The sequence below is a fragment of the Hyaloscypha bicolor genome, assembly GCF_002865645.1.
Source record: "Hyaloscypha bicolor E unplaced genomic scaffold K444scaffold_129, whole genome shotgun sequence".
Lineage (NCBI taxonomy): Eukaryota > Fungi > Ascomycota > Leotiomycetes > Helotiales > Hyaloscyphaceae > Hyaloscypha > Hyaloscypha bicolor.
The window spans coordinates 866,853-890,740 of record NW_020194631.1 but is presented as its reverse complement, the minus strand read 5'-3'; the positions used below and the strand labels follow the sequence as shown (position 1 = coordinate 890,740).

The following is a 23,888-nucleotide window of genomic DNA, read 5'->3' as shown; positions in this document are numbered from 1 at the left end:
GAGTTGGTTCCCCTGAACAAGGTCGTATAGAGTTGACAACTTTCGTATGGCAGATCCGAATAGAAAGTAAATTATGATTGGTTACCAGAAACGAGAGCAGGCACGTGACTGAGCAACCTGAGCGATGTGATTTCTGATCATGCTTTTGTACGTAAGGGGGTTGTAAGAAGTCATGAACACCCCCCCTGCAAGGTGGTAGGCGCTTGGACCAATAAAAAATCCATTTCGCTCGATTCGCCCCATAAATTACCTACTCTGGTAGAGGCAGAACAGGGGGGGTGTTCATGACTTCTTACAACCCCCTTCCGTACGTAATCTTAGATTACACGTGGAATCACGTAAGCTCGTTCGAGCCTATTAAAGGGCCCGAACGTGCAGGAATGGAAACGTTACGTCCTTTTTAACCTTTCCAATCACAGCAGAGACTGAGGATGCAGCACCGGAGGTCCGAATAGTGTCGTACACCGGGGGCTGAGACATCGCAAATGAGAACAGCTTCTGGTAAAGGCGTCAAGTCCGACGACAGCTACAAAAGGGATCCCAGAGAACGTATCAGGTAGGGTTCGTAACAAGACATCATTGAAGCGGGTTCTTCACAATACTGGACGCTAAAGAATCTCAGCCCCGTCGGACATAACGCAACGTAAGCGGGGAAGCGGATACCTACCTAGGTAGTTAACGCCATGGTGGTAATACACCTTGCCTACACGACGATTGTCAATCCTCCTGGTGCCCAAGCGATCCTTAGCCATGCTCAGGTCTGGGCTGGACTTGAGCGGAAAGCACGCGTACCACAGGACTTTGTGCCTGTCGTCGAGACCTGTGAGATCCACTCGGAGACGGACAATGTGATCACTGCCACCGTCATCTTCAAGGCCGATAGTGCCGTGGCCCACGCCCGTACGATCCGTGAGGTGTGCACTTTGAGCCCGCCGTGCCGGTTGGACTACGCCATGGAAGACGGTAGCACGGCGACAAACATCATCAGCATGGGCAAAGGCACAACCGGCGACAATGAGCTGTTTCTGACCTTTATATTCGCGTGGGAGCATCCCCAACTCGTCCAAGGTAGTGACGAAGCCAAGGAGGCCGAGGATCAACATAAAACGGTAGGTGGCCAGACTGACGCATACCGCAAGTAAGGAATTCGATTCTAACCTAATCAACTCCAGATAACTGCTGCCGCGGTATACTCGACTCTTCAAACCATCAGAAACTTGGTGGAGAAAGGCCAACTCTGACCGGGTAGTTTGCTACCTTGGGGACTCGAGGGAAATGGAATTCGAAAATAAAGGGACAAGGGAAACCAGGTTCATGCGGCGAGTAGAGCTTGCCTGACAGGGCGAATGGAGACGAACTCATTGGTATTTTTTGTTCATGTAATTACCTGAGCATGGAACATTATAACTGCTTGTGTACGCAATCCTACAAGTTCAAGGGAAGCGATCACTACCGAAGCGCTCCGACTCGTTTGACCAGTACACACAACCCGAAAGTCGGGTAGAGATGTTGTTGGGGATGCGTTTGATCAAGCCTAATTTTTGGCCAACAAATCGAGGAGTTCTTACACCACACGGCTCAAAACTAGAGGGAATAAGAGCCTAAAACAAAGGGATTAAGGCGGCAGGAGATGCTCTGGAAGGACTAGGTAGTGTTACAACCTTAAAAAAGCAAGACCGCAGTTGTTCAATGAAGATGATACAATATTTGGTTCGTACACTCCTCGACTCCGCCAGTTTGCTAAGATGCCGAACATAGCCTAGACTCTAGAACTGTTCCAGGATATCTATTCTTAGGGAATCTCTAGCTTCTCAAAATATTTGGTACCTGGAAAATAGTTAGTGCCTCGAAATTTGCATATACCTGGAAAAATACTGTACCTATGAAAATATTTGGTACTTGGGAAATACTTGATACCTATGATATGTATATTCAAATTGTGTATAAAGCAGGTAGGCTTGTCCGTATAGTGAAGAATACCGTGCGGCAAAACGCACGGCACGGAAGAGATAATCGTAAAGGTTTAAGTCAGATGTATATTGATTCTAAATACAAGAATTGATTGTAGGAATTGGAACCCAACAGTTTTAATAGAACAACAATAAAGCACCTTAGCTGGCGCTGGTCTCGGGGTCGCGAAATCCTTTTCCTTTTTGCTAAAGTGATATTCTGTAACGTTTACAAGCGAATCCGCTTGCACGTTCTTCTCCATATATCCCAGCGACCTCCGTTCGCGGATACCGATTCAGACTCGTTCAGTTTCTCGACCTTGCTAGGAAAAGTTTGAGAGGATCTACCTAGTATGTCAAGCAGGCTGGTCAATAAGCCAGCCGGCTTATCAGCTAGCTTATAAGCTAGTTTATTAAGCTATTCAGTCGGGCTTTAATTATTATATCAGTCAGTCAGCTAAAAATCTACTAGCTTAAAAGCGGCTGATCAGCTAAGTCATACTAATTTTGCGATTTTGGGGTCTCTTAGGGATGCAATTATAAGTGTTTTGGGGGGTATAGCGGGGTAATTAGGTAATAATCGCCTTAATAATTAGGCACAAAGCCCTGAAAGTCTCTTTGATTCATGCCTCAGGCTCTTATCTTCCCCCTTATCTAGCCGCCCCTAACTACTAGTATTACTAATAGTCACGTGGTTTAGTTATATACCTAACCTCTGGATATCAGCAGTTCGTAAACCCCTCATATATTATTACCTTCTTCTTCTTTATATTAGAAATTAACTAATCTTTACTCTTTAATTTCGCGTCTCACTTATATACTATAACCCTATACTATAAAAGTCTGTTTTTCTCTCTATATTACTTCTTATTTTATATTCTTAAAAGCCCTCAAGAAACGAGCTCTTCTTATATTTAGCTAAACCTCTAACTAATCTTTTGGGTATTACGAAGTATCAGAAAGTATAAAAGTATAAATAGCCTTATCTTACTAAAATAATATATAATCTTAGTATTCTAGGCAGCTATAAGCTCTAAGTATAAGTAAGTATTTATCTTATATAAAGCTAATTTCTCCTAAGAATTCTAGACTATTAGAAAAGAGCTTATAGTATTATAAATGCTTAGAAAACTGGCAGAGGAGGGGGGGAATTATAATAGAAGCGTTTGGGAATGCTATTATTTTGGAGCTAATTTAAATATAATTTTCTGAGATTTATATCTTCAACTGACCAGCAGCTAATCAGTTGAATCAGCTAAGTAAGTCAGCTGACCCACCTCTTATAAGCCAATCAGCTGTCAAAAAACCTTAGCTGATGGCTGACTGACTGGCTTATTGACCTGCCTGATGTCAAGGGGTCAACGCTGACAAATTTTGAGACGTCGCGACTCTCTGAGAAGCTCTTGATACTTAGAACAAGATCTCATCTTTGCACTTTGTATAGTGATCTCCCGAACCGTCGGTTCGAGAGATCAGAGCACAGCCTCTGAATGACCGCGTTGGGTTCTAATTTGGCTCCCTGCTCGATTCCTATCCCTTCGTCCAGTGAGACATGGTCCTGCGGATAGCCTGATTGGAGGAGATGGTTGTATTCTTACCTAAGGGATATTCGTGTGCGGCCGCTAGTAAGAACCATGTCTCACTGGAGGAAGGGATAAGCCAGGCTTAAGTTATAAGAATATATATATATATATATTTAATATTAAAGATATAACTTATTAAGGCAAAAGAAGATTTAATATAATATATACTAAATATATATGGAATCTAAGCTATATTAAATCTTTTCTTGCTTTAGGGTCTTGTGACGGCGCTGGCTGGGGGCCAAAGGGGGGTGGCTATTATATGACTGGTTTCACCTAGCTAGCCGGCGTTTCAGTGGTTTTAGCTAGTATTTCCCTCCTTTTATCCCCTTTCCTTCTCTCCCTCCTTCTTCTCCTTAGCTTAGTATTCTCAATACATGGGATTTTCCTGGATCTTTGAGCCTTTGTACCATTGCTGCTGGGCAAGCTCTGGAATTATGAGTGTGTTGTGAAGCTTGATGAATTCTGTCTAGCGAGAAGTTGCTATCTGAGTAAGGCTAAGCGAGAACGTGATTCCCTAGCAATTGCCTCGATCCCGCCGTTACAGGTCTTAAGAAAATGCATTTCTAATTATAAAAATAACTTTAGTAATATATTTATAAAGTATCTAATAATTTTAGCTTAAAAGAATTAATTATAAAGTATTTTCTTAGCTTTCTTTGCTTTGCATTTAAATATAGTATATATTAAGTATAAGTCGAAAATATAGAAACAAGCGGTCGGGGTTAAAGGTAATTAAAAATAAGAATAAGTATTTATATATTATTAAAGATAGTGAGTATAGTATAGTTTTTGGTAAGGGAAGTTAAATTATATTATGGAAAACACAAGGGTATTCTCGCTACTAATAATATAGTTCAACTTAAGCAATACTATGATTCAGCTACTGGCTCGTTATCGAGTTTTGTTAAAACTTTATCCTGTCTTGCAAGAAACACATCCATGGCAACAAAAGATATTCCTCCTACTTTCAAAACAACACAATTTCTACTTTCACTACGCGGTAAAGCCGTGCATCTGCAAGTACCTGCCAAGGTAATGAGAAGCCAGCTGCTAGTTCCTTGCTCCACACTCTTATTGGCCTCCATATGGTACAAAACGGTGTTGAGTCATCTGACAGATGGCAGGAGCGTTTTATGTATCCGTGAAGAGTAAAGGAGGTGGTGACTTAGTATCGTCGCGAGTCAAGACAAAGTGCTTGACATAAAGGAGCCTCTCAAATACCTTCCACTCAGACTTCAGAGACACCAATACCCCAGGCAGCCAATCAAGTCTGCACTTCCTACAAGCTGGACTCTCGGTTCATGCACGCATGGAGCTCAAGGCGCGAGGCCCAACACTTCCATGTGCTCCGCTTCCAACAAGCTGGAGCGGCGTATATAAGCTGTAAACAGATCAAGAGAGAGCTGCTCACGGAATTTCCCAGATCGATCTTGACGGCGAGGGCATGGAGTCAAGTCCCCGAGCTGTGAGTACTACTCCGGGCCGGACTGCGGCAACACTGACCCTCCTGAGCTGTAATAGAGTGGGATATCCCCCGGGAGTCTCCGGTTGGCTCCTGGGTGAAAGACCGCCCAAGTTTTGAGTTCATCTGTTGCCAACTGGGTAGTTGCTGTCACCTCCACTTTCCGCTCCTTACGACCAGCTCTTTTGACTGTCCGCGGCAAATATTTGAGGGACTGAACTCGAGGTCCCTTCCCAACTCGCTCTGTCTTTTGCCCAAAACAAAATTCAAACTCCCAGAGCACCCACATCTCAATATTTCTCCAAGAACGCCTTTTCTTCTTCTGTGTTCGAACTCTGGACCATAAGGGAGGCATTAAATAGCCCCTATTCCATCTCTCGCAAGCCGTGATAGAAGGTGACTTGAATCCTGATGGCTCCAAGAATAGTATACGATGAATGACACTTTCCCAACTATCAACAGTCTCGCTTCAGCTCTCATGGCTCCTTAGATGCCTCTCGTAGACATCCCCATCAGATGCCTTGAACTGTGATCAATTGGAGAGCTACCAAGGGAGGAGAGTAAGGAGAATCACATGCAACAAAGCAATGGAGCCTGCCGTAAGCCGAGGGGCTTCAATAAGGGGCTGAGACACGTGACGCCACAATCGTACCAGCTGACATTCCCACTGGATCTGCAGATTCCACAGGTCGGATCAACATCACGCTCACTTGAGACTCGAAGCCCAACTTGCTGTCGGGGTTTGAAGAGGAGAAGGCCGGTATCTGTAAGATCATCCTCGAGCGGCTGTGTTCTAGACCTCGTGTTCGTGAGAGCATGATGCAAGCTGAACTTCGTGCGGCGGCGATTGCATGGGAGTGGTGTTGAGCTCGTGATCGAATTTGATTGTGCTTTGATGTCGTAAAGTATCTCGAGGAACTCGGGGAAAATGTAAAACGACCGCCCCAAGGCAGGATTTTAGGCGGTAAAGGGCCAAAATCCAAAAATCCAAAACACTCGAGCACTAAACCACCAACACCGCGAAATCAAAACCACGCATGGCAACGGCTCGCTCCCTTCCAAGGCTTGCACCAGGTTCCGAAGCTCATTGTAGTATTGAGGGGAGTGTTCTCCGTTTGACACTCCCGAGTTGTAAGTCCATCGAAGGTAACATCCGCAGCCCTGGGCAAGCTTCATGCTTGCGGCGATGTAGAGAGTAACTGAAACCAAGAAGTTAGCTAAGCCGAGCTAGCCTTAACAGTTAGGTGGGGAGTTTATGTCTTACTTGTGGCATATTTCTTACGCTGTTGCTCGGTTTGATACGTCCTGACTGCGGAGAAAATCATCTGCCCGGTTGAGATTGCAAGGGTGGCACCTGCTCCAATGGCAACGTTCCGAGGAATGGCAGTCGCCTTTGCTGCGTCAAGTAGCATGCCGATGTTGAAGTCCACTGCCGCCGTTTGCAAGGCAGAGAACACGGCGCTTATTGTACATGCCTCTCTCACACTTTGAAAGGATAGGACGGCATCTGTGCAGACCGTGACAGTTTGGTAACCGGACTCGAAGAGTCCAATGAGATGTATTGTAGCTTTTCGATGGAGCTTCATCTGAGACCCATCTTCAGCTTCAGACTCAGCGGTTGTCGGCTTCTTTCGTCCTCATCTTTCATAGGCCGGATAAGCATACTAGGAGTTAAATTCCTCCAATTAAGCTGTTTATGGGCTCCCCCGCTGGGTTCTTACTGTGACGGGAGCGCTAGATTCCGTCTTTCATTGGCAACAATTCTCTTCGTATGCTGTGCAACCCCAAATTCCGTTGGTGACTTTCTGGACGCCACTAATTCCGCCACGTAACAAGAAATGGTTAAAATTAGCGCACAGGCCTTAGTTTTGGCTAGTTAGGTTCATGTAGCGCTTAATTGCTGCTTCAAATAGTTCAAACCACATTGAAACAGTACCTCTTTGATCGCCGCTGGTGTTCAGCCTTTAGATGCTCATGGCTGACCAAAGGTGATCCATAGCGCTTATAAAGGAGCAGGCTCCGTCTCGAGGTCCAAGCAGTTCTGTTACAGACAAGACAAAGTATCCCTGTATTTTCTAAGGAGAATCCGTTCTTCTTCTTCAAACATTTCATAATGGCTTCATCAACTAAATTCGCTGGTATTTTGGTATTGCTTGCCTTATTAAATGTATGTACGGTGGTAGCCACTAATCCGTGTTACTTTCCCAACGGCAACTTGGCGCCTCTTTATGTCCCCTGCTCGCCAAATGGGGACGGAGATTGTTGTGCAGAAGAGGACTTTTGCACATCTTTGGGCTATTGCATTAGCAACTCCAAAGGTTACCATTACCGTGGAGCTTGCACAGATGTTACGTGGTTTAATCCTTCTTGTCCGGATTATTGCTTGGCCGACTCAAATTGTCTGTCTTCTCCTATTGCATATTACATAATTCGAAGCTATTTCAACATCGAGACTGACATATACGTTTTCACACAGCCGGAAACAGTAGCTCCGTCAACGTGCTTGCTTGCAATGCAGCAAATACCGGCGGGTCATGGTGCTGTGCATACAATGGCAACTGCTGCTCATCCTCGACCTTCGTCCCCACCTTCGGAACCATCTTTGCAGAACAGGGAGCAGGCACTTCCAGCTCTGTTAGCTCAGCAACATCTTCTATGTCAACATTAATACCTTCTTCCAGCACAGGAGCTTCCATATCGAACACTACAGTAGGCAGCATGGCTTCAACATCGCATACTTCAGCGAATAGCAACACAGTGACGATTGTTGGCGCTACCTTGGGGGCAGCGCTCGGGGTCGCTGTTCTTGGCTTATTTGTCTTATTTTGTAAAGAAAGAAGGAAGAGGATACGGATAGAGCAAGAGCGAACTAAGGAGATGTCGGACTACTACAACAGACGCGGAGATGACGGGAAGATAATTGCAGCACATCAGAATATGGCTAAGCCTTCTATGAGGATAACGCATCAGAAGAGGCACGAATTGCCAGTTCGCTCTCCGCGTGAGTTGCCAACGGGGTATGAATTATAAGGGATGGCTTTCACTTGATAGCGCCGCTGGTCGACGCCAAAACTTCACTCGATGACTTTATGAGAGAGACTCGGGGACAGGAATGTGTACGACTTTATATTATTTACGGACCTGGAAGAATGTTAGAGGGAGGTACCCATGTCAATACCAGCTTCGCTCAGCTTTGTCTTGTAAAGGAATGGGTCCACGTAATCTACCCTCGGTGAGAGCTTCGCTGCTTCGCTTAGGACGACAACCTTTCCTGTTTAATATTTTATTCATAATCCTACATTAAATATTAAACCCCCAAATCAAGTAATATCGAATGTTTGAGAGTAACCGCGGAACTGGGACCCCCTTGTTGAGAAGGATATGCCTTGAGACATTGACAAAAATTCCTCTTGAAGGGCGGAGAAGGTCGAATTTAGTAGCACCCCGGCAACAGGCTATGGTTCGCCAAGGGCGCTCCCTGTATGCCAAGGTCCCCTGAAGTAGCACGTGCGGATAAAGATTAATCCGCACCGCTCTTTACCTGGTCTGTGCACTTAAGTTATTCTCCAGTGTTTAAAAAGAGGAGAGGACACCGATTTCGCTCATAGCTGTAAGTCCCATTTCATACAAACATTTTAACTTGTCTGTTGTCATCTCGGTGCTTTCTGTCACTTGAACTTTCCGTCTCACCCTTTCATTAGCGCTTTGAAGCCGTAACTTGAACCCCTACACCGCGTAGATTCGAAATACTGAGCTCGGGAACGCGGCACCCATGGGATCTGCACTCTGATACATAATGTCGGGAGGTGGAAAAGGAGAAGGAGGCAGTTTCCCAGCATTCATTCTGCCGAGTAATCGGGAAAATTTCGTGCGGGTGAAAATAGCTTTGGCATGCTCTTAAATAACCTTTCTCCTGATCTCCTTCGTAAGCATTGACTTGTCGAATTAGAGCACACAATAGATAATAAAATAGATAATAAGAAAGAGATAACTTTCCTAATACTTACCCTCCCTCTTCCTCCCCAAGCCTCTCATATATAACTCTGCGATCATACCTAGAAACACATTTGTAACGTGACGTACCTGAGGAATAAGATCCTCCGGTTCTTCCTTCCTCTCTGCTCAATACTCATCCCCTCAACCGCCAACACGTCACAGCCGCATCACCATACACACGGGTCTGGAATGTATTCAGGCTTTTGTCGCAGCAGCGAAGGTGGGCAGATGGTGACGGGAGAGGTTGTTGTCAACTGACCCCCTCCAAACCCGCACAGAAACTTCGTCCCGACCTCCTTGCTGTCAAGCCCTTCATCGCTATCATTCCAACGCCCATCTAATTAACACCTCCCTCTAACTCGGTCATCTGTTGTCTAAATTTACATGACTGAAGTTGAGAACTCGATCTGCAGATACTCGGTAGTCTGATAGGAAGTAGAGCATCACGCCCCTGCAGCCCATGAAATATTTCCAGCATCTCCTTGTCTTCTATCACAGTTCAGTAACCAAGCTTGTCGCCCTTAAATATCTCCTCTCCACCCCCCATGAAAGACATGTTACTTGAGTTTGAGCGAAGTCAAGAATAAAAACAATACAAGTGGGAGATCCCCTACTTCTTTGCTTGCACTCTGTCCCGCGAGGCTCGCCCTCCGACCCTTCACACTTGAAGTTCCGTGTCCACGCTCGCACTCCATCGCTCTCTTGAATATCATTTATTTCTAGCCTGCAACATTCCAGGAACCAAGTCCAAAGCCTCTTTTAAGTATTCCCTCCATTTTTCTTCCCTCACCCGCCGCCAAGCCGTCGAACATGACCTTCACCTACAATCCGTTATACCAACCAGGCGGAACTTTTGCTCTATTTAGATTGGGAAAGTTGGACAGAGGGATTCAATTGTGACAACGAGTTCATCTCCCACTGCTGTGCTGACGGGAGGAATTGTTGGGCCCCACATTCCTACGAACAGGAGGGAGGCCATACGAATCTTGGAATGGGGTTTTGGTTGTCAACATTCCCATCACTGTCATCCCCCTGCCAGCTCAGCACTGCTCAAACACGCGGCCCGCCCTTCCCCGCTGGACTCGAGGCATCGAGCCCAACCATCCGCTTCCTCGCCCCCTAACTATGCAACTCTGCACCATGCCACAACGCCGTCCAATCTGCATCCGCACTCCCTTCACCTTGGAGGAATCTTTGATTTCAATCTGTGGAAGTGCAGAAGCTAAGTTAGAGCTCTTAAGTACATCTCCTCGTCACGTCTTTCCGCATGGCAAGGCCAGCTCGATCAAATTAACAACAGCACGCAAAGGCGGGAATGGAAACTTTCCCAACTTGGGACGGAGAATCGCCAGTTCCGTTATTAGAGAGAGTAACGCAAGCAAGGTATAACAGACCTCTTTCCCTCCTCGGAAATGCGATCGCGGGCGTTGTGGGATGCGTGGAACCTAGTCTCAGACTATCCGGTCTTCTCCTCGAAGTAGTTGAACGAGTGCGATGTTGTGAGATCCAGCGAGCAGGAGATGAGGTATGGCCAAAGCTGGCACGAGATACTTTTTAGAGGCAGAAGCAAGCTGTGCTAAATTTTTCAGGTCAGTCGTTTGTGCTGTCGACAACCTCAGCCCAGACGGAACGAAACTTCGTCCCGATTGTTGCGCCGACACCTCCGCAATTACAGTCATTCCCGCCTCCATCTAAGCAACTTGTCGACTCCATATCCCTAAACTCTAGAGTTACTCATGTCCGCAACTACCATCCATTTATCGTTGGCAAGGAGCAAGTATCGTGAACCAAGCTGCGAAAGAAAGGGCCAACGGTCAACATGCCCAAGAGCATGTTTTCGTTGATAGAGGTTGGTAACAACACGCACGGTCAAGAAACGTATCTTGCGGGAAGCATCCACTTTTATACAAATGAGCAGTGTGATTCTCATGCTCGCGCAGGAGATCAAAGGCAAGTTCTCTCGCAGCCCCTCATCCAACACCTTCCTAGCTGACAGCTCGCGATCCTCAGTTCCTTTCCCAAGGAAAGCCTTCCGCGAGCCTCGGGCAAGATATACAAGCCAGACCATCCTCTTTGTGAACCTGTAACTAGGTGCACGACGTCGAAGCCCTGGTCGTGAGATAGGCCAGGATGGACATGTACAGCGAAGTTTGAGCGCGAGGTCTGGCCGAGCTTTGGTGCCTGTAGCTGCTGAGCGTATGCTCTTCACGACCAGGTGGGTAAAGGGGACACGGGATTTGAGGTGCGGTTGCTGTCACTCAATCCGGGCTGCACGTCAGGTAAAATAAAATAAAAACCGCTGTTGTCATCTCTCATGACCGTCCAAGTGATAAGTGCTCAAATCCCGAACATTCAAGCAATCCAACGCAAGTATTCTCACCCCGCTTCCCCGACCCTGAAACTGTGCAGCATGCTATGAATAAAGCCCACCATCCAACTGGCTGGGTTTCTCCAACTTGGTTCTCATTCTTTTCTCGCTGTGTAGTGGGGCAGAAATGAAGGTAGGGGATGTTATATACCCCCTCCCGTCATCTCTTTCCAGAATTGCAGAGTTGCCTTGAGCAAGTCATGAACAGCGCATGGGAACCAGAACTTCCCCAAACCAAGCAAGCAAGCATCGTACCGAGAAATCACCAGCCCCGCCGCAGAATCCTTTCTCCCCGAAAGAATGCAGCCTACAAAAGCGCTCAACTCCACAGCAAGGATTCCTCCCCACTCAGTACATCAGAGTGCCTCAGTACGTAGCAGAAGAAGGCGCAGATTCGGACAGCCAGAGGTTCGCATGCCGGTTACGTAGCCCGCGATCCCTGAGAGAAGGGGGTCTCCGGATTAGTGAAAGAAAAAAGCGAAGTTGTACAACTCCCGGGCCAGAAATCCAGATGAAACTTTTTTCGCTGTCGCTCTTTCAACAAACGTCATTCCCACCCTCCAGTTCACATCACAAGCAAGCCGTTGGAGCTGGTAGGCAGGCCTTCATACCTGAACATGGAAGCCTGCCTCGTCTTCCGCCACGAGTGTGGGTAACGCTACAAGAGCCGCTGTGCTCTTCCCTCCACGCCCTGTTTCTGTCTCTCTGCGGACAAGCGGCCACAATCAAGTAAACTGGGGCGTGGGAGACAGGGGGGTTGAATGCCTTCCTTCTACCACATGGCTTCAGTTCAGTCGAGGTTGGTTTGACGAAGGCAAAAAGGGAAGGAGGGAACTTTCCCGATTCAGCAAAGGAGGGGAGAAAGAAGAGCGGCACAGGTCCTTTCAAAGCCCGAACATTCACCAATTTACCAGAGCACCTGATATTTTAGCAAGAGCATCGATTCTCTCGCAAATAACACTGTCACTACGTATCTTATTCACACACGCATTCCCTTCCCTTCCCCTCCCCTGCGAGTGTTCCCCACCCCCATCAACCCAGCAAAAAAGCCATCCAGCACTCAAATCAACCGACACAAAAGAGAAACGCGCAATCAATCACTCGCAAGAGAAGAAAGATATTATAAAAAGCTCAAGCAAACCAAAAAACTCCCCCAAAACACCCGTTTGTGCCGTGAGGCATGACCTATCTAGTTCTTTTTACTCCAGCCTGCCAGACCTTTCCTTCCCATTCCATCCTTTCAATCCTTTGCCGATTCATTCCCGTTGAATCCAACCAGCTGGAAATTTTAGTTCCCTTCTTCCAGAATACGGAACCGAAGGGCTTCTCTCGGCGCAAAGCGAAGCAAAAGCAAAAGTGAATGTGATGAATGTTCAAACCAGCGCGGTACAATCAACGACGACATGAAAGAAACAGGAGAACCAGCCAGCTGATGCTCATTGTACGAAAGCGAAGCGGGTCATTGAAATTTTTGCGAGGTGCGTGCGAATTTTGATTCTGCCTCCTCGGCACGGACATTGTCGACAGCTTCCTTGATATTGCGACGATTGAGTTCGACCGAATCCAGATTTTCAAAGGTGAGCGATTCGGAGTCTAATTGTACCAGGCCTCTTCGTTCTCTTTCAATGTCCCGCTTCGTTTTGACAATTCTTCCAGATCGATCGATACGCGTAAAAAAATTACCAACAATGTTCCTCCCCGCTCTGGAAAGTGAGGGAGGCGGACCAGGGAGTGTCCAAGCCCGAAACTCTTCTTCCGATAACGTATGTTCCGAACCAGTCTGGTTCAAGGAGCTGGAAGATAGGTCGCCCAGAGGGTATTACTGACCCTTCCGGTCCAATCTACCAAGCATGCTCCGGTCAATCTCGGTATCGGGTCTGCGTTCCATTATATTGCCGAGACTCATCGGGTCTGATCTGCTTCCTTCGCCGCCAGGACTTGAACGGGGCGGGGGGGTACGAGACATTGAAGGTAAGCCGCTTTGTTGGGGAGGTTGTAGGTTTGACTGTGAGGATGTTGAAGAGCCAGGCGAGTAATTCGCTGCTGAAGTCGAAGCGCCAGTTGGCGTGACGGGTGGCAGGCGAAGGTCATCTTCCACGGCTGGGCGGCGGGGGTTGTCAGTTCGCGAGTACGTTGGCTGACCTGGCATCGGCGGGGGAAGAATAGAAGTATGAGGGTCTTGTTGGGGTCGTTTCCGAGATTGATCTTGTGCCGGAGGTGCTGAGCCGCGGTCCTCAGAAAACGAGCTGTAGGATCCGGTAGGAGAAGGTGCAGGGTAGTCGTATGGGGAGCCTTGCTGATTGATTGGAGGACCCAAAGGTTGGCCGTGCGCTCCATACAGTTGGGTTTGGGGATACATCATCGGACGAGGACGACCATCTGGGCCGACACCCATATTTCGCATGCCAGGATAGACGGCATGAGCTGGGACGAAAGCCTGAGCTTGGGACGAAACGGGAGTGAAGATACACTCTTGTTGGAATCGTTGGCAGTTGGAACAACGTCCTTCTGGATTTTGATCGAATCCTGAGCAGCGAATCTACAGAATGTGTTAGGTACAGTGTGTACTTCGGAGAAGAAGAGACGGCTTGTCATGCGCTCAAAATCAAAAGTACGATATCCATGTGGAACAATTGAGGGAGAAACGTTTTGTGATGTGCTCAATACACATGCATCACATCGCGATGGATCGCTTACCTTGCGTCTTCTGCAATATCTGCATGCAATTGCTGTTCTTTGTCTGGGTGCTGACTGGCTGAAAGCCATATGTTGTGGCCCGCCTCTGCCATAATCTTGCTGGTAGGCTCGGTCGTCTCTGTAAGGTCCCGGTGGAGCTCTGTACGGATCTTGTTGGTATGCTCGCGGGTCGGGAGGGTATCCATTTTGTTGAGCGTATTGAGGATCGTAAGGAGAGATTGATGGGAGAGTGACACTATTAGAAGGAACTCGCTGATGGTATGCCCTAGCCCTATCGTCTTCTTCGCCCGGAGGAGGAGGGTACTGGGATTCAGGTTGGTCGCGTGGCGGTGGATAACCACCACTCTGATCCTGATATGACATGTCTAAAGAATAGATCGCCACCTGCGCGAAATTAGTATTGGATGTCCCAGATGCCGTGAAACACTGAATAAGAGCTGGAATGTTCCTGGACAGAGCCGAGCATTGGAGTGGGCTTACGGTGACGATTTTTAAGATGAACGAGAGAGATTATCGACGACGGCTCTGTAAGCCTGATTGTCCCAATATCCCCCCTGACTAATGAGATTTGGAAAGAGTGACTGGTCGCAGATGTTAGAATTGAAGACAGGCCCGCTGGTAATGTACGAGAGGGAATGGGTAGAATGTGGCGTTCGGCGACCCCTCAAGTAATATGTAAGACACGGGTACGTACGGGTGAGTAGAGTAAGTCCTGTGATGGGGGATGGTCCGGCGATCTTAGTCTTGCCCTAGTACTGAACGACCGACTCTCGATTCGGATCGCGATCCGTCAGGATATTCTGAATGTTCCAATTGGTGGTGGGACTTTCTTGGAATAGTCAATGGTCTCCAGTCCGCCTTCCGGTCTAGATTTTAAGTCTCCACGAAAGGGCCGCAGCGTACCTTCCCGCGAAACCGCAGTTAAGGCTCTGGACAAGTGAGGTTCCTGCAATCGAGGGTCCAATTGACGCACTGAGTGTTCTTGCTCCTCTTAAATTGTGGCTCGCAGTAGGGCGACGCTGAAGATAGAGGTATTCTACAACTGTACACAAATGTCAGAATATAGACTTTGGTGGGCGAACAATCTGGAGGTCTGGCCACCACTCAAACCACTCTTTGAGTAACAAGCCGGAATTTTCGTGTCCGTGTTCACGTACCTCTGACTCTGCGGGACTTCAGCTAGACTGTCGAACCGCGCTTCCCCTCTCTGGCTCCTCGAGGGATTTCTAGTGGGGTTTGTGGGCAAGAATGACGAATGGCAAGCTCACAGCCACTTCTACGATCCCGAAAATTTCGGCTCTTGGACCAGAAACAAGATGGATGGGCAGTTCAAGTGTTCACGGCTTCCGTTAAGGGCAGCGGGTTTGAAGAAAGCACAATGTCCAATGACCTCGACCTGTCCAGACCTTGCGGGGACGTTTTAATGTGGTATGCCTGCTCCTTGACCCCACGAGAAACCGGGATTTTCGCTTTTCTCCGGATCACAAGCCTTGAAGGAAAATTCCGAGCTCAGAAAGAGGTCGCGCACTCTTCTCGACCACAGAACAACTCAATGCGCCAACTTGATCACTCAATAGTGCTGACCGACTCAGTGACTCCTAACAGGAAAATTGTGCGCGTCGGAAAGTGGAAAAGGGGAATGTGGGTTGCAGATTGACAGGATGGCCGGAACCGGCAATGTGCGATGCGCGGTTGTTCTCAAAGTTTGGGACCTATGCAAGTCTTAACAGAGACGGTCGCTTTCCTGCGGCCAGACGAGGCGAGCTGCAGGTGATGCAGCAGAGACGCGGCACGATGCGAGGCGCTTTTTTTGAAGTGGACCAGGCGCCGAATAGTCGACCGCGAAGCGACGACGACACGATGATTCGATGGGTCTGCGCGAGGGGTGAAGATGGGTGGTGACGATCGTGAAGGAGGAAATATTGAAGGTGGAAGAAGTGAGGTCGACGTAGCCTTTTGGGGAGGGGAGAAATTTGCGGGATGGCGAAGTGAGGGAGGGGTCCGAAACTCGGTGTCAGGGAGATCACACAGGGTGGTGGTGGGCGTTCCCTGTCCTCTGCGCCTTCTATGTATTCTTCAGCAACCTTCTACGCCTTGTTTCTCAGCGTCAGCCTCGGTCTCGAGGAACGTGGCACAAGACAGCCGTGTAATGACTGACTGCGAGCTGGCGGGGGGCGGGTGGTGTCTTGTCGCAGGTGCCAGACAGTGCGCCACTGGACAGAGTATGAAGGAAAGCGCAGCGCGAAGGAGAGAGCGTGAAGAGAGGGAGGGAGGGAGGAAGGAAGGAAGGGTAGTAGTGGGGAAGGGAGGGAGGGAGGAAAGGAGGGGCGTCTTCTGCGTACCGTGGTCCAGTGCGGGCTGGAGGGCGGATGCCGCAGCGAGCCGTGTTAACGTTGGATGTGTATGTAGTAAAAGACCTCGGTATCGGCGAGGGTGCGTGCAAGCAAGCAAGCAGCAGTAAAGGTCGAAATGGAGAGAATTGAGGTGCGCGGACGAGGCAGGATAAAATGCGACGTGATGCGACGTGCGGTGCGGTGCGGTGCGGTGCTGTGATGTGATATGAGATGAGAAAAATATTCCCGAGCAAGTCCTGTTAACGAAGTTTTATTTTCGGCGTATCCAATGCGACTCTCGGCTCGTCTGCTGGGACTCTGGGACTCTGGGACTTCTGGGACTTCTGGGACGGGAGACCTGCGCCGGCGAATCTCCCGCTGACGTCGTTGCTCCGACTGATCAATGAGAGCGCAGAAGCAGCGATCGAGCAGCGAGTTCCACACGCGCTGTCGATGAGATGGGTGGGATGGCGAAAGGCGATGGCGATGGCGATGGCGATGGCGGGGCCGTCGTCTATTTGGGCAGGGGAAGAGCGTGGTATGTCCTGGGGATGCTGGGGATGCTGGTGGTTGGTGGTTGGTGGTGGTGGTGGTGGTTGTGGTTGCTTGGTGGACGGGCTGCAACTAGCAATTGGGGGGTAATTGGAGGGGAGAGCGTGAGCGTGAGCGTGAGCGTGAGCGAAAGTATGATATGAGGTCGAGAGTGCGTGAGTGCGTGAGGCCGAATGTGAGCATGAGCGTGGGCATGGGCGTGGGCGTGAGCGTGAGCTTGAGCGTGTGAGCCTTCGTCTCTTTTTGGCGGTCCGCTGCGCTGCGCTGCGCTGCGCTGCCCTCGTTGCTCTGCTGCTTCTCTTCTTGCGCTGTTGGGCGCCAATCTTTCTCTACCTCCCTGTCCTGGCCTGCCGCTGCCCTCCTGCAACTCTCCACGCCCCCCCTTGTCCTTCCACCACACTTCCACCGACCCAAGTCAGCGATCCTGGCACCCACCTTGGGACCACCTGGGACCGCCTGGGTATCGACGGGCTTGTGGGATCCCGAGCAATCCCTGGCGATGCCGCTGCTTGGGCCAATGACTCTGTGACAAGGCGTCTTTCCAGCACCCCGGCGTGCAGGGCCCAGGCGGATGCCGCTCTGCACCCGCTGGAGTGACGAACTTGCGCCCCCCCTGGCTCGATCGGTGGCAAGCAAACGCAGCCTTCCAACTCGCTAGATCTGGGAAAGGAGAGCTGAAGTCGTCCCAATTTAGCCGTCCGCGGTCACTCCGGAGCTCAGTAACGGTGTCTGGAGGCTACCAGCAGTGACAATGATCTCGGCAGACCACGGCACGTAAACGTCGCCTCCGGACGCGGCAAGACGAAGAATGACGGTGGCAGTGGTAGCCGGACGGGAGGAGGTTTTCGTTGCCGTATCGAAAGGGGCCAACCGTGCTGGCGAGAAAGGCGCAACAACAGGTCCAGAAGTGCGAGCCTCGGGTTTTAATAACTCAATATCAGCACAAATACAATCGTGCTAGGCTCCCCTACAGGATGGAATGAAGACGCTCAAGGGAGGGCATCTTATTATAGCAGGCATCAGATGCTCAGAGCAGGCAAACGGCTAAGGGCAGGGCAATTTGGACGCTGCACTTCACAAGCAAGGACGACACGCTACGGTCCGTCCACGCACATCTTCTCCCTGGTCTGGCATCATGGCATGGAAATCTATCAAGTGCATATGAGACGCACAGCACTCAATGTCTTCTCCACAATTCCTTCAGGAGCCATCAGGCCCGCTTCATTATCGACGGGCATTGTTATATTGCCCGCATCCGTACTGCGGCATGTGGCTGACTCTGATCACCCTCCTCGAGAAGCCACTCCTTTGGACCAAAGGCCCGCTCCGCCTCGTGCAAAAAAAGACGCGGGGAGCGGAGAAGCACAGGCGCGTGCAGATTTTGATCCTAGTGCGGACACCCTTCTTCGACTAACTTCAAATGATGAAGATAAACAGCTACCGAGTCTAACGCCGGGGGAGGGGCACGGACTATTCGGAGGCCCTCAGAAGATATTAGATCCCACTGACAGGTGCATTAGTGGGAGAATAAGTGCATTGAACCTAGCAAAAGTCAGGCAAGCTTGTAGTCAATATCTGTGGGATGATTTCATACAGTCATCAGCAAACTCGCCCAGACTGTCTCGACAAATCTAGTGTCAGAAACTGGTCAGTTTTCTTCCAGGGCTGCATTGCAAAGAATTGCTCCGTATGAGCTTGCTCATGTCAACCACTACCTTCTGTCTCTGTTTCAATACCATTACATGCTCAGCGAGGCTGCCGTCTACCAATTTTACCCCTTCCTCGAGCTCCAGGACCAAACGAGGCTGCTGCCGAAGCAAACGAAGGATCACCACAGGCGGGAGGAGCGGGAATCCCGTCGCTATTCCCCTCATGACGACCTGGGCGGAGCCAACTAGCTTGTCACACGAAACACCAACATTCGAGAAGCAAACGGAGACAACACACCGCTTGATTCGACACAGTGCTATCTTCTGCGTACAGAGTTGGTCAGAAGGGCCAGCACTGCCTGGATGGATTCTAGCTGGTATCATCAACATGCTACACTGTTTTGGGGGGTGAGGGGTAAGGGCGTGCGAATTTCTCTGGTTAAAATCAACGAGCGTTCCACAGCAGACCGGAGGCAAAGGCACGACCCGAGAGACGATCACCCTGACCCTGGTTCATGGGTCTCGATGCTAACGTCAAAAGCAACCGCATTTGGCGAAAGGAATGACCAGCCGGGCCGAAACCGCTCAACAATCTAGCCATGTTCTACTGTTCGTTCTTCGTTCTTAAGATATTCCATCTTGCCAGATCCCTAATCTCGGAAAGGGTCTGACCGAGTCCCATTCCCAGTGACGTGGGAGTCTCAGCGCCATCAGATTCAGCCCCCAGTGGCACTTCTGAGACATCGAACACGAAATGGAATGTTGGAAAACCCTTTTTTGTTTTTTATCACTTGTTCGTTCTAGGGAAGAAGTCTCTCGGCAGGAAATACGTCGGGTCTCAGGGAGTTGTGAGATATGATACTGGACTCGAATTAAGAAGCTGGAAGCGCCAGGAGCACCTGGATAAGGGGAAGGGAGCCGAGTGCTCATCTATGCTTCACAAGAGCTGCCAAGTTGGCGGCGCAGGCGCTTAGGAACATGAGGAACAGAAAGCAGAAAATTGATCGAATGTCAATTTTTCTTAAAACGATGATCGGCGATCCGGCTCGTGTACACCCCAAGCACCACAGAGACGGACTCCAGTCAGTGGTCGACACGCCGCATAAGGACATGAAGCACATGCTACAGGTGTTTCTTTTGAGCAAGCTGCATGTTATGTACGTTTCTCTTCGCATTTTCCCTGGAGTAGCTCGTAGGAGCGCTGATCTGGCGGCTGGAGTTGCAGAACAGAGTGTCGGGACCCTATGGCGCAAGCTAATAAGCTTCTCCTTCCGCGCGGGATGCTGCCCCTTGGATCAGGCCTCGGTTCGACAAACCACAGGCCCCCTTTTTCCAACATTTAAAGTCCTCAGTGCGACCACCCTTGAGCATGGGCTTACAGAGACAACGCATCTTGCGTCTGGCACCCTTTCCCGGGAAGCAAACCCCACCCAACGCGACCACAACCGCGCGAGTCTTGATGGTAGCGACATCGTGGGCGCCCCATTCGCTCCTGGCCGTCACACCGCCCACCAGACATGAGTGGCTCCAGAAGTCACAAGACCAAAATCTCATGCGAGTAACTGCTCTAGTCCGGTCTCTGCTGCATTGCTGCATTCCCGCCCGCAAGAGCGGTGCGGAACGAGAAGACAGGGCCACCATGCATCTGTGCAAGCATCGCATGCACGTCGGCACGGGTGCGCTCGCTGGCCAGTCCCCATCGCGCAAAGGCCCGCTGCTCCACGCCCGCAGCACCAGGGGGGGGGAAGTGGTGGAGATGGTGGAGTAGTGGGTGTCGGTGGCCAGCGAATGTGGCATCCAACCATCGCGCCGTAGCGAATCCAACGCCGTCGTTAGTTCTCCCAGTAGCCATTCAGCTGGACTCAACTGCCCAGGCAATCCTGGCCACAACCCTGCGAATCCCTTGCGCGCTCAGCTGGGCAGGACTCGCACAGTTCGTCGATGGCGAGAGGCGCCCAACGGCGAGGGTCGTGGCTGATTGGGCGCGGGGCCTCGGCGGGGCTGCAGGCAAATCAAGGCTTGGCGAGCATCACCACGCGGGCTGCGGAGGGGAGGGAGAGGAGGGGGGAGGGGGGTGGAGGGAGGAGGGAGGAGGGGGAGGGGACTGGGGTGCGCTGGGAAGCAAACCGTCCTGCAGCGGGCCGACCAGCAAAATCGCCATCGTCTCGTCTCCGTTGGCTGTTGCGGCCTTCCTGTGTGCCAGCCTGCCTAGCCCCAGTGTATCCGAGTGCCTCGCGTGCACCGGCTACAGCATTGTCCCAGCGAATATGGGACAATAGCCAGCTATATCGAAGTATTTAACCAGCGCAGTGCCTCCGCCTGCTGACCGGATATTCGCCAGCGCAGCTAGACAGCCCGACGTATTCCCGCCGACCTTGAGGCATAAACGCTGTGACCCTTCGTTGGGAGACTGCTCCTTCCGGAAAGGGAGTGGCACACCGCTTGATTCCTTCAGCAGCGAGCGACACCTGGAAACAGGCATACAACACTTGTTCGACGCGACACCAAAGCTTTCACTTGAAGCACTCGTCCGGATGCCGCACTGCCATGCTTACTCATTGGCGGATGTATTTATGGAGCTGGTCTGTGTCCCTTGCCACTGCATCTGGCGCCGCTGCAAGATTTCCTTGAAGCTGTTGAGAATAATGGAGCTTCGGGAAGCCCCTCTTCGAACCGACCCCGCGATGGCATGGCCATAACCTGGTTTGATGCACGGCTGCCCAGATCTTGACTCAGCGTGCAGCAGCACCAAGGAAAACAGCATCATCATTTCCGAAGTAACCGATGCTCTCATGAGGTAGGAATGTAGACGACGCCAGTAGATCGGGCTGATGACCCGATGTCAAGGGAAAAACGAGGGGTGAAAGGCTCGCTCAGAGTGCTGACCACCATGGGCCGAGCGCAAGGCTGGCGTTGCGGAGACTCTTCTGTGCATGCAGCAGCGTCCCTGTGGATGTGAGAGACCGGGCACGACGTAATCGCAAGATTCGCCCAACTTGGATCTGTCACCGATTATTCCTTTTACGCAGCGAATGTTCTTACCGAGTAGGGGCAATTTTGCCTTGCCAATTTGACGAGGATCTCATACTCGGCGAAGGCACCGTGCTCTGCAGTCAACGTCAAAAGTGTTTTGGCTCCAGAAAGTGTGCATTTATATCGCACCCCCTATCGACATCACCCCCAAGCTTTGTGGCGGCGGCTTGGATGAATGCGGTCTACCCTACAGACACATCACCACATCAAAACACCGCATTGCATCTCAAACCGCAGGAGTGCATCACTCGGTACGTTTTTTGATCAGATGATAACGCGCTGATTCGCCGACTCGCTTGATGTGTGTGCATCACGCCCTGCAACTCTGCCTTTCTCTTCTTCAAACGGAACGGCAGGCATAAACGAGGGCGAGGGGATCGTACTCGGCACGCGCCGATTGATTTGATGGCTCGGCGCGCAAAAAGCAATATTTGCCTCTGCTAAGCCCTTGACACATGTCAGATTTTCCTTCGCAGGTTAGGTTTCGTGGTGTCTTCCCCCCCCCTTTCGGTTATTTTCTGCGATTCTCTTAAGATGCGACGACACGCCTTCTGGATCAGGATAGTGCCAAACGGGGAATATGACTCATCAATCCCTTGTCCGAAGTGTACGAAGTCCATTCATGCGATGCGGGTAGGGAATGTGACTTTTCTTGCCTGTACCCCGTCTTCGGGCATTTACTGCGGTGAGGTGGGAGGAGCGGCCCGCCCCCTTTACGATCGAAAGGCCTTTAATGTTGGTTAAAGGTGTCGTGGCTGAGCGCCGGTAATATACCCATATCCAGGGAATGACGGCCCCTGTTGGGAAACAACACGGCTTGTGTCAACACCTTGGCGTGCTCTTGGACTGTCAGATTTCACGAATGCATGTGCTTACGGAGCGGTGTGGAGGGCGTGAAAGTCGTTTGCGCTCCAAACGACGTCGAGATTCCTCAAGTGGACGTTTTTTCCTGAGCGGACGGGAGTCGGGACATGTCAAGTCTTAGATCTCACCAACCATAGATTTCCCCTTCACGGATAGCTGGAGCCGTGATGCGGAGTTGCTTCGGTACGGAGCTTTTCCCAGCATCATTCCATATTTTTTTTTTCTGTCAGTTCCTTTTTCCTGTCGCGATCTCGTCCATCTCCTTAAAGACCAAGGTCCTGGATCTGGCTCAACAGATGTGCGCGGATGCAGGTGCCTTCTTCGCGTTCGCGGTCCTCCTGTGGGTATTTCGTTCGGCTCACGGCTGGGCAAGGGCTGGGTCTGTCCCGCTCCCGTTCTGTATTTTCGGGGGTCGAGGAATGATCATTGATTGATTGGGGATACGGTTCCCCCACCCCCTTTTTTTCCCGTTCATGTGCGGGAGGAGAACGTTTATGAGGATGAGAGAGGCGGACGGATTGGCGAATGAGAGGTTGGTCTCGTTCCCTTCTGCCAGACCGGGATTGGGAAATCCGGGCACGCTTCCATACGTACATGGTACAGGTACAGCAAACGGTACAGTAAAGGGTGCGGTTTACTTTGGTGTTTGGTGGGGGTGCCGTTTGTGGGTGAGGGGTTGATTGTGCTTCGCCTCACCCGCTGGAAAGGGGCAGCTCAGGAGGGGTCATGGTTCGGCTGCTGAGAGCGCTTCCGAGTCCGATGGGTCTGCCTCAGCTCACTATTGTCCTTTCTTGCAACGTAGGTGTCGCAGTCTCGAGTCTCATTTATGCCTGTGGCTCGGCGACTCAACGATTTGGATGCCAAATTATTTCGTTATTGACATGAATCGGGGATATAACATCTTGGGAGATCAGGCACGAGTATGATGTAGGTCTGATTTTGGCCCCCTCCCTATTTCCTGAAACTCTAGGTTCAGAGTTGCGGGACGGGACGAGGTGGCAAGATAGAGTACGATAGCTAAAAAATTCATTGATGACTGAGATGGAGGGCTCATGAAAGGCTCTCCCTCTCAGTAGGCACTTCTTTCTCCCAAACAAATCTTCATTACCGCAAGTTCGAGGACAGACAGGCATTCAGTGCGCCTTTCATTGCAACGCAGCATGCTTGCTAATATCAAATCTTCATATCCCCACACGAACTTGCGTCCGTATGCTCGTCTGGACGTGTCAAGTTTCCACACGCTCTTCCTCGAGCTCGGCTCTTCGAATGTATGTAAAATAAATAAAAAAGAGAGAGTTTCTGTGTAACCTATCTGCCTTACAGCACCCCTCCCATCGTTGACGTAGCCAATACCAGGGTTTTGCACCGCACTGACGGAACCATCACTAGGGATCCCAAA

The 23,888-nt window shown here is 50.3% G+C and overlaps 6 protein-coding genes across 6 annotated transcripts; 3 read left to right on the top strand and 3 right to left on the bottom strand.

Annotated features, from left to right (window-relative positions):
- Positions 1 to 481: 481 nt before the first annotated feature.
- On the top strand, positions 482 to 1,241 carry K444DRAFT_618149 (DUF1857-domain-containing protein). Its single transcript, XM_024881258.1, has 2 exons — positions 482 to 561; positions 623 to 1,241. Exon 2 carries the CDS (start codon positions 684 to 686, stop codon positions 1,140 to 1,142), a length of 459 nt encoding a protein of 152 aa, XP_024731687.1. The 5' UTR covers positions 482 to 561; positions 623 to 683; the 3' UTR covers positions 1,143 to 1,241.
- A 5,984-nt stretch (positions 1,242 to 7,225) lies between these two features.
- K444DRAFT_697957 (uncharacterized protein) lies at positions 7,226 to 8,233 on the top strand (the record flags this gene model as incomplete). The annotated part of the gene is made up of 4 exons (XM_024887944.1): positions 7,226 to 7,396; positions 7,474 to 7,631; positions 7,679 to 7,998; positions 8,049 to 8,233. The coding sequence occupies 4 exons, from the start codon at positions 7,226 to 7,228 to the stop codon at positions 8,231 to 8,233; spliced, it is 834 nt and encodes a 277-aa protein (XP_024731686.1).
- Positions 8,234 to 13,498: 5,265 nt separating this feature from the next.
- K444DRAFT_494112 (uncharacterized protein) lies at positions 13,499 to 16,952 on the bottom strand (the record flags this gene model as incomplete). The annotated part of the gene is made up of 3 exons (XM_024873258.1): positions 13,499 to 13,900; positions 14,059 to 14,409; positions 16,836 to 16,952. Coding segments are annotated over 3 exons (870 nt in total), but the record flags the coding sequence as incomplete, so codon positions are not given.
- A 63-nt stretch (positions 16,953 to 17,015) lies between these two features.
- On the bottom strand, positions 17,016 to 18,181 carry K444DRAFT_634475 (uncharacterized protein; the record flags this gene model as incomplete). Its single annotated transcript, XM_024883749.1, has 2 exons — positions 17,016 to 17,597; positions 18,116 to 18,181. The coding sequence occupies 2 exons, from the start codon at positions 18,179 to 18,181 to the stop codon at positions 17,016 to 17,018; spliced, it is 648 nt and encodes a 215-aa protein (XP_024731684.1).
- A 4,379-nt stretch (positions 18,182 to 22,560) lies between these two features.
- On the bottom strand, positions 22,561 to 23,209 carry K444DRAFT_113481 (uncharacterized protein). The gene has a single exon (XM_024870340.1). It carries the CDS (start codon positions 23,083 to 23,085, stop codon positions 22,753 to 22,755), a length of 333 nt encoding a protein of 110 aa, XP_024731683.1. The 5' UTR covers positions 23,086 to 23,209; the 3' UTR covers positions 22,561 to 22,752.
- K444DRAFT_618139 (uncharacterized protein) lies at positions 23,032 to 23,381 on the top strand (the record flags this gene model as incomplete). Its single annotated transcript, XM_024881257.1, has 1 exon — positions 23,032 to 23,381. A coding segment is annotated over exon 1 (154 nt), but the record flags the coding sequence as incomplete, so codon positions are not given.
- Between the last annotated feature and the right edge of the window lie 507 nt (positions 23,382 to 23,888).

Excerpts from the sequence above, each read along its gene's own strand:
- K444DRAFT_618149 (XM_024881258.1), top strand. The coding sequence starts at position 684 with ATGGTGGTAATACACCTTGCCTACACGACGATTGTCAATCCTCCTGGT.
- K444DRAFT_113481 (XM_024870340.1), bottom strand. The coding sequence starts at position 23,085 with ATGTACGTATGGAAGCGTGCCCGGATTTCCCAATCCCGGTCTGGCAGA.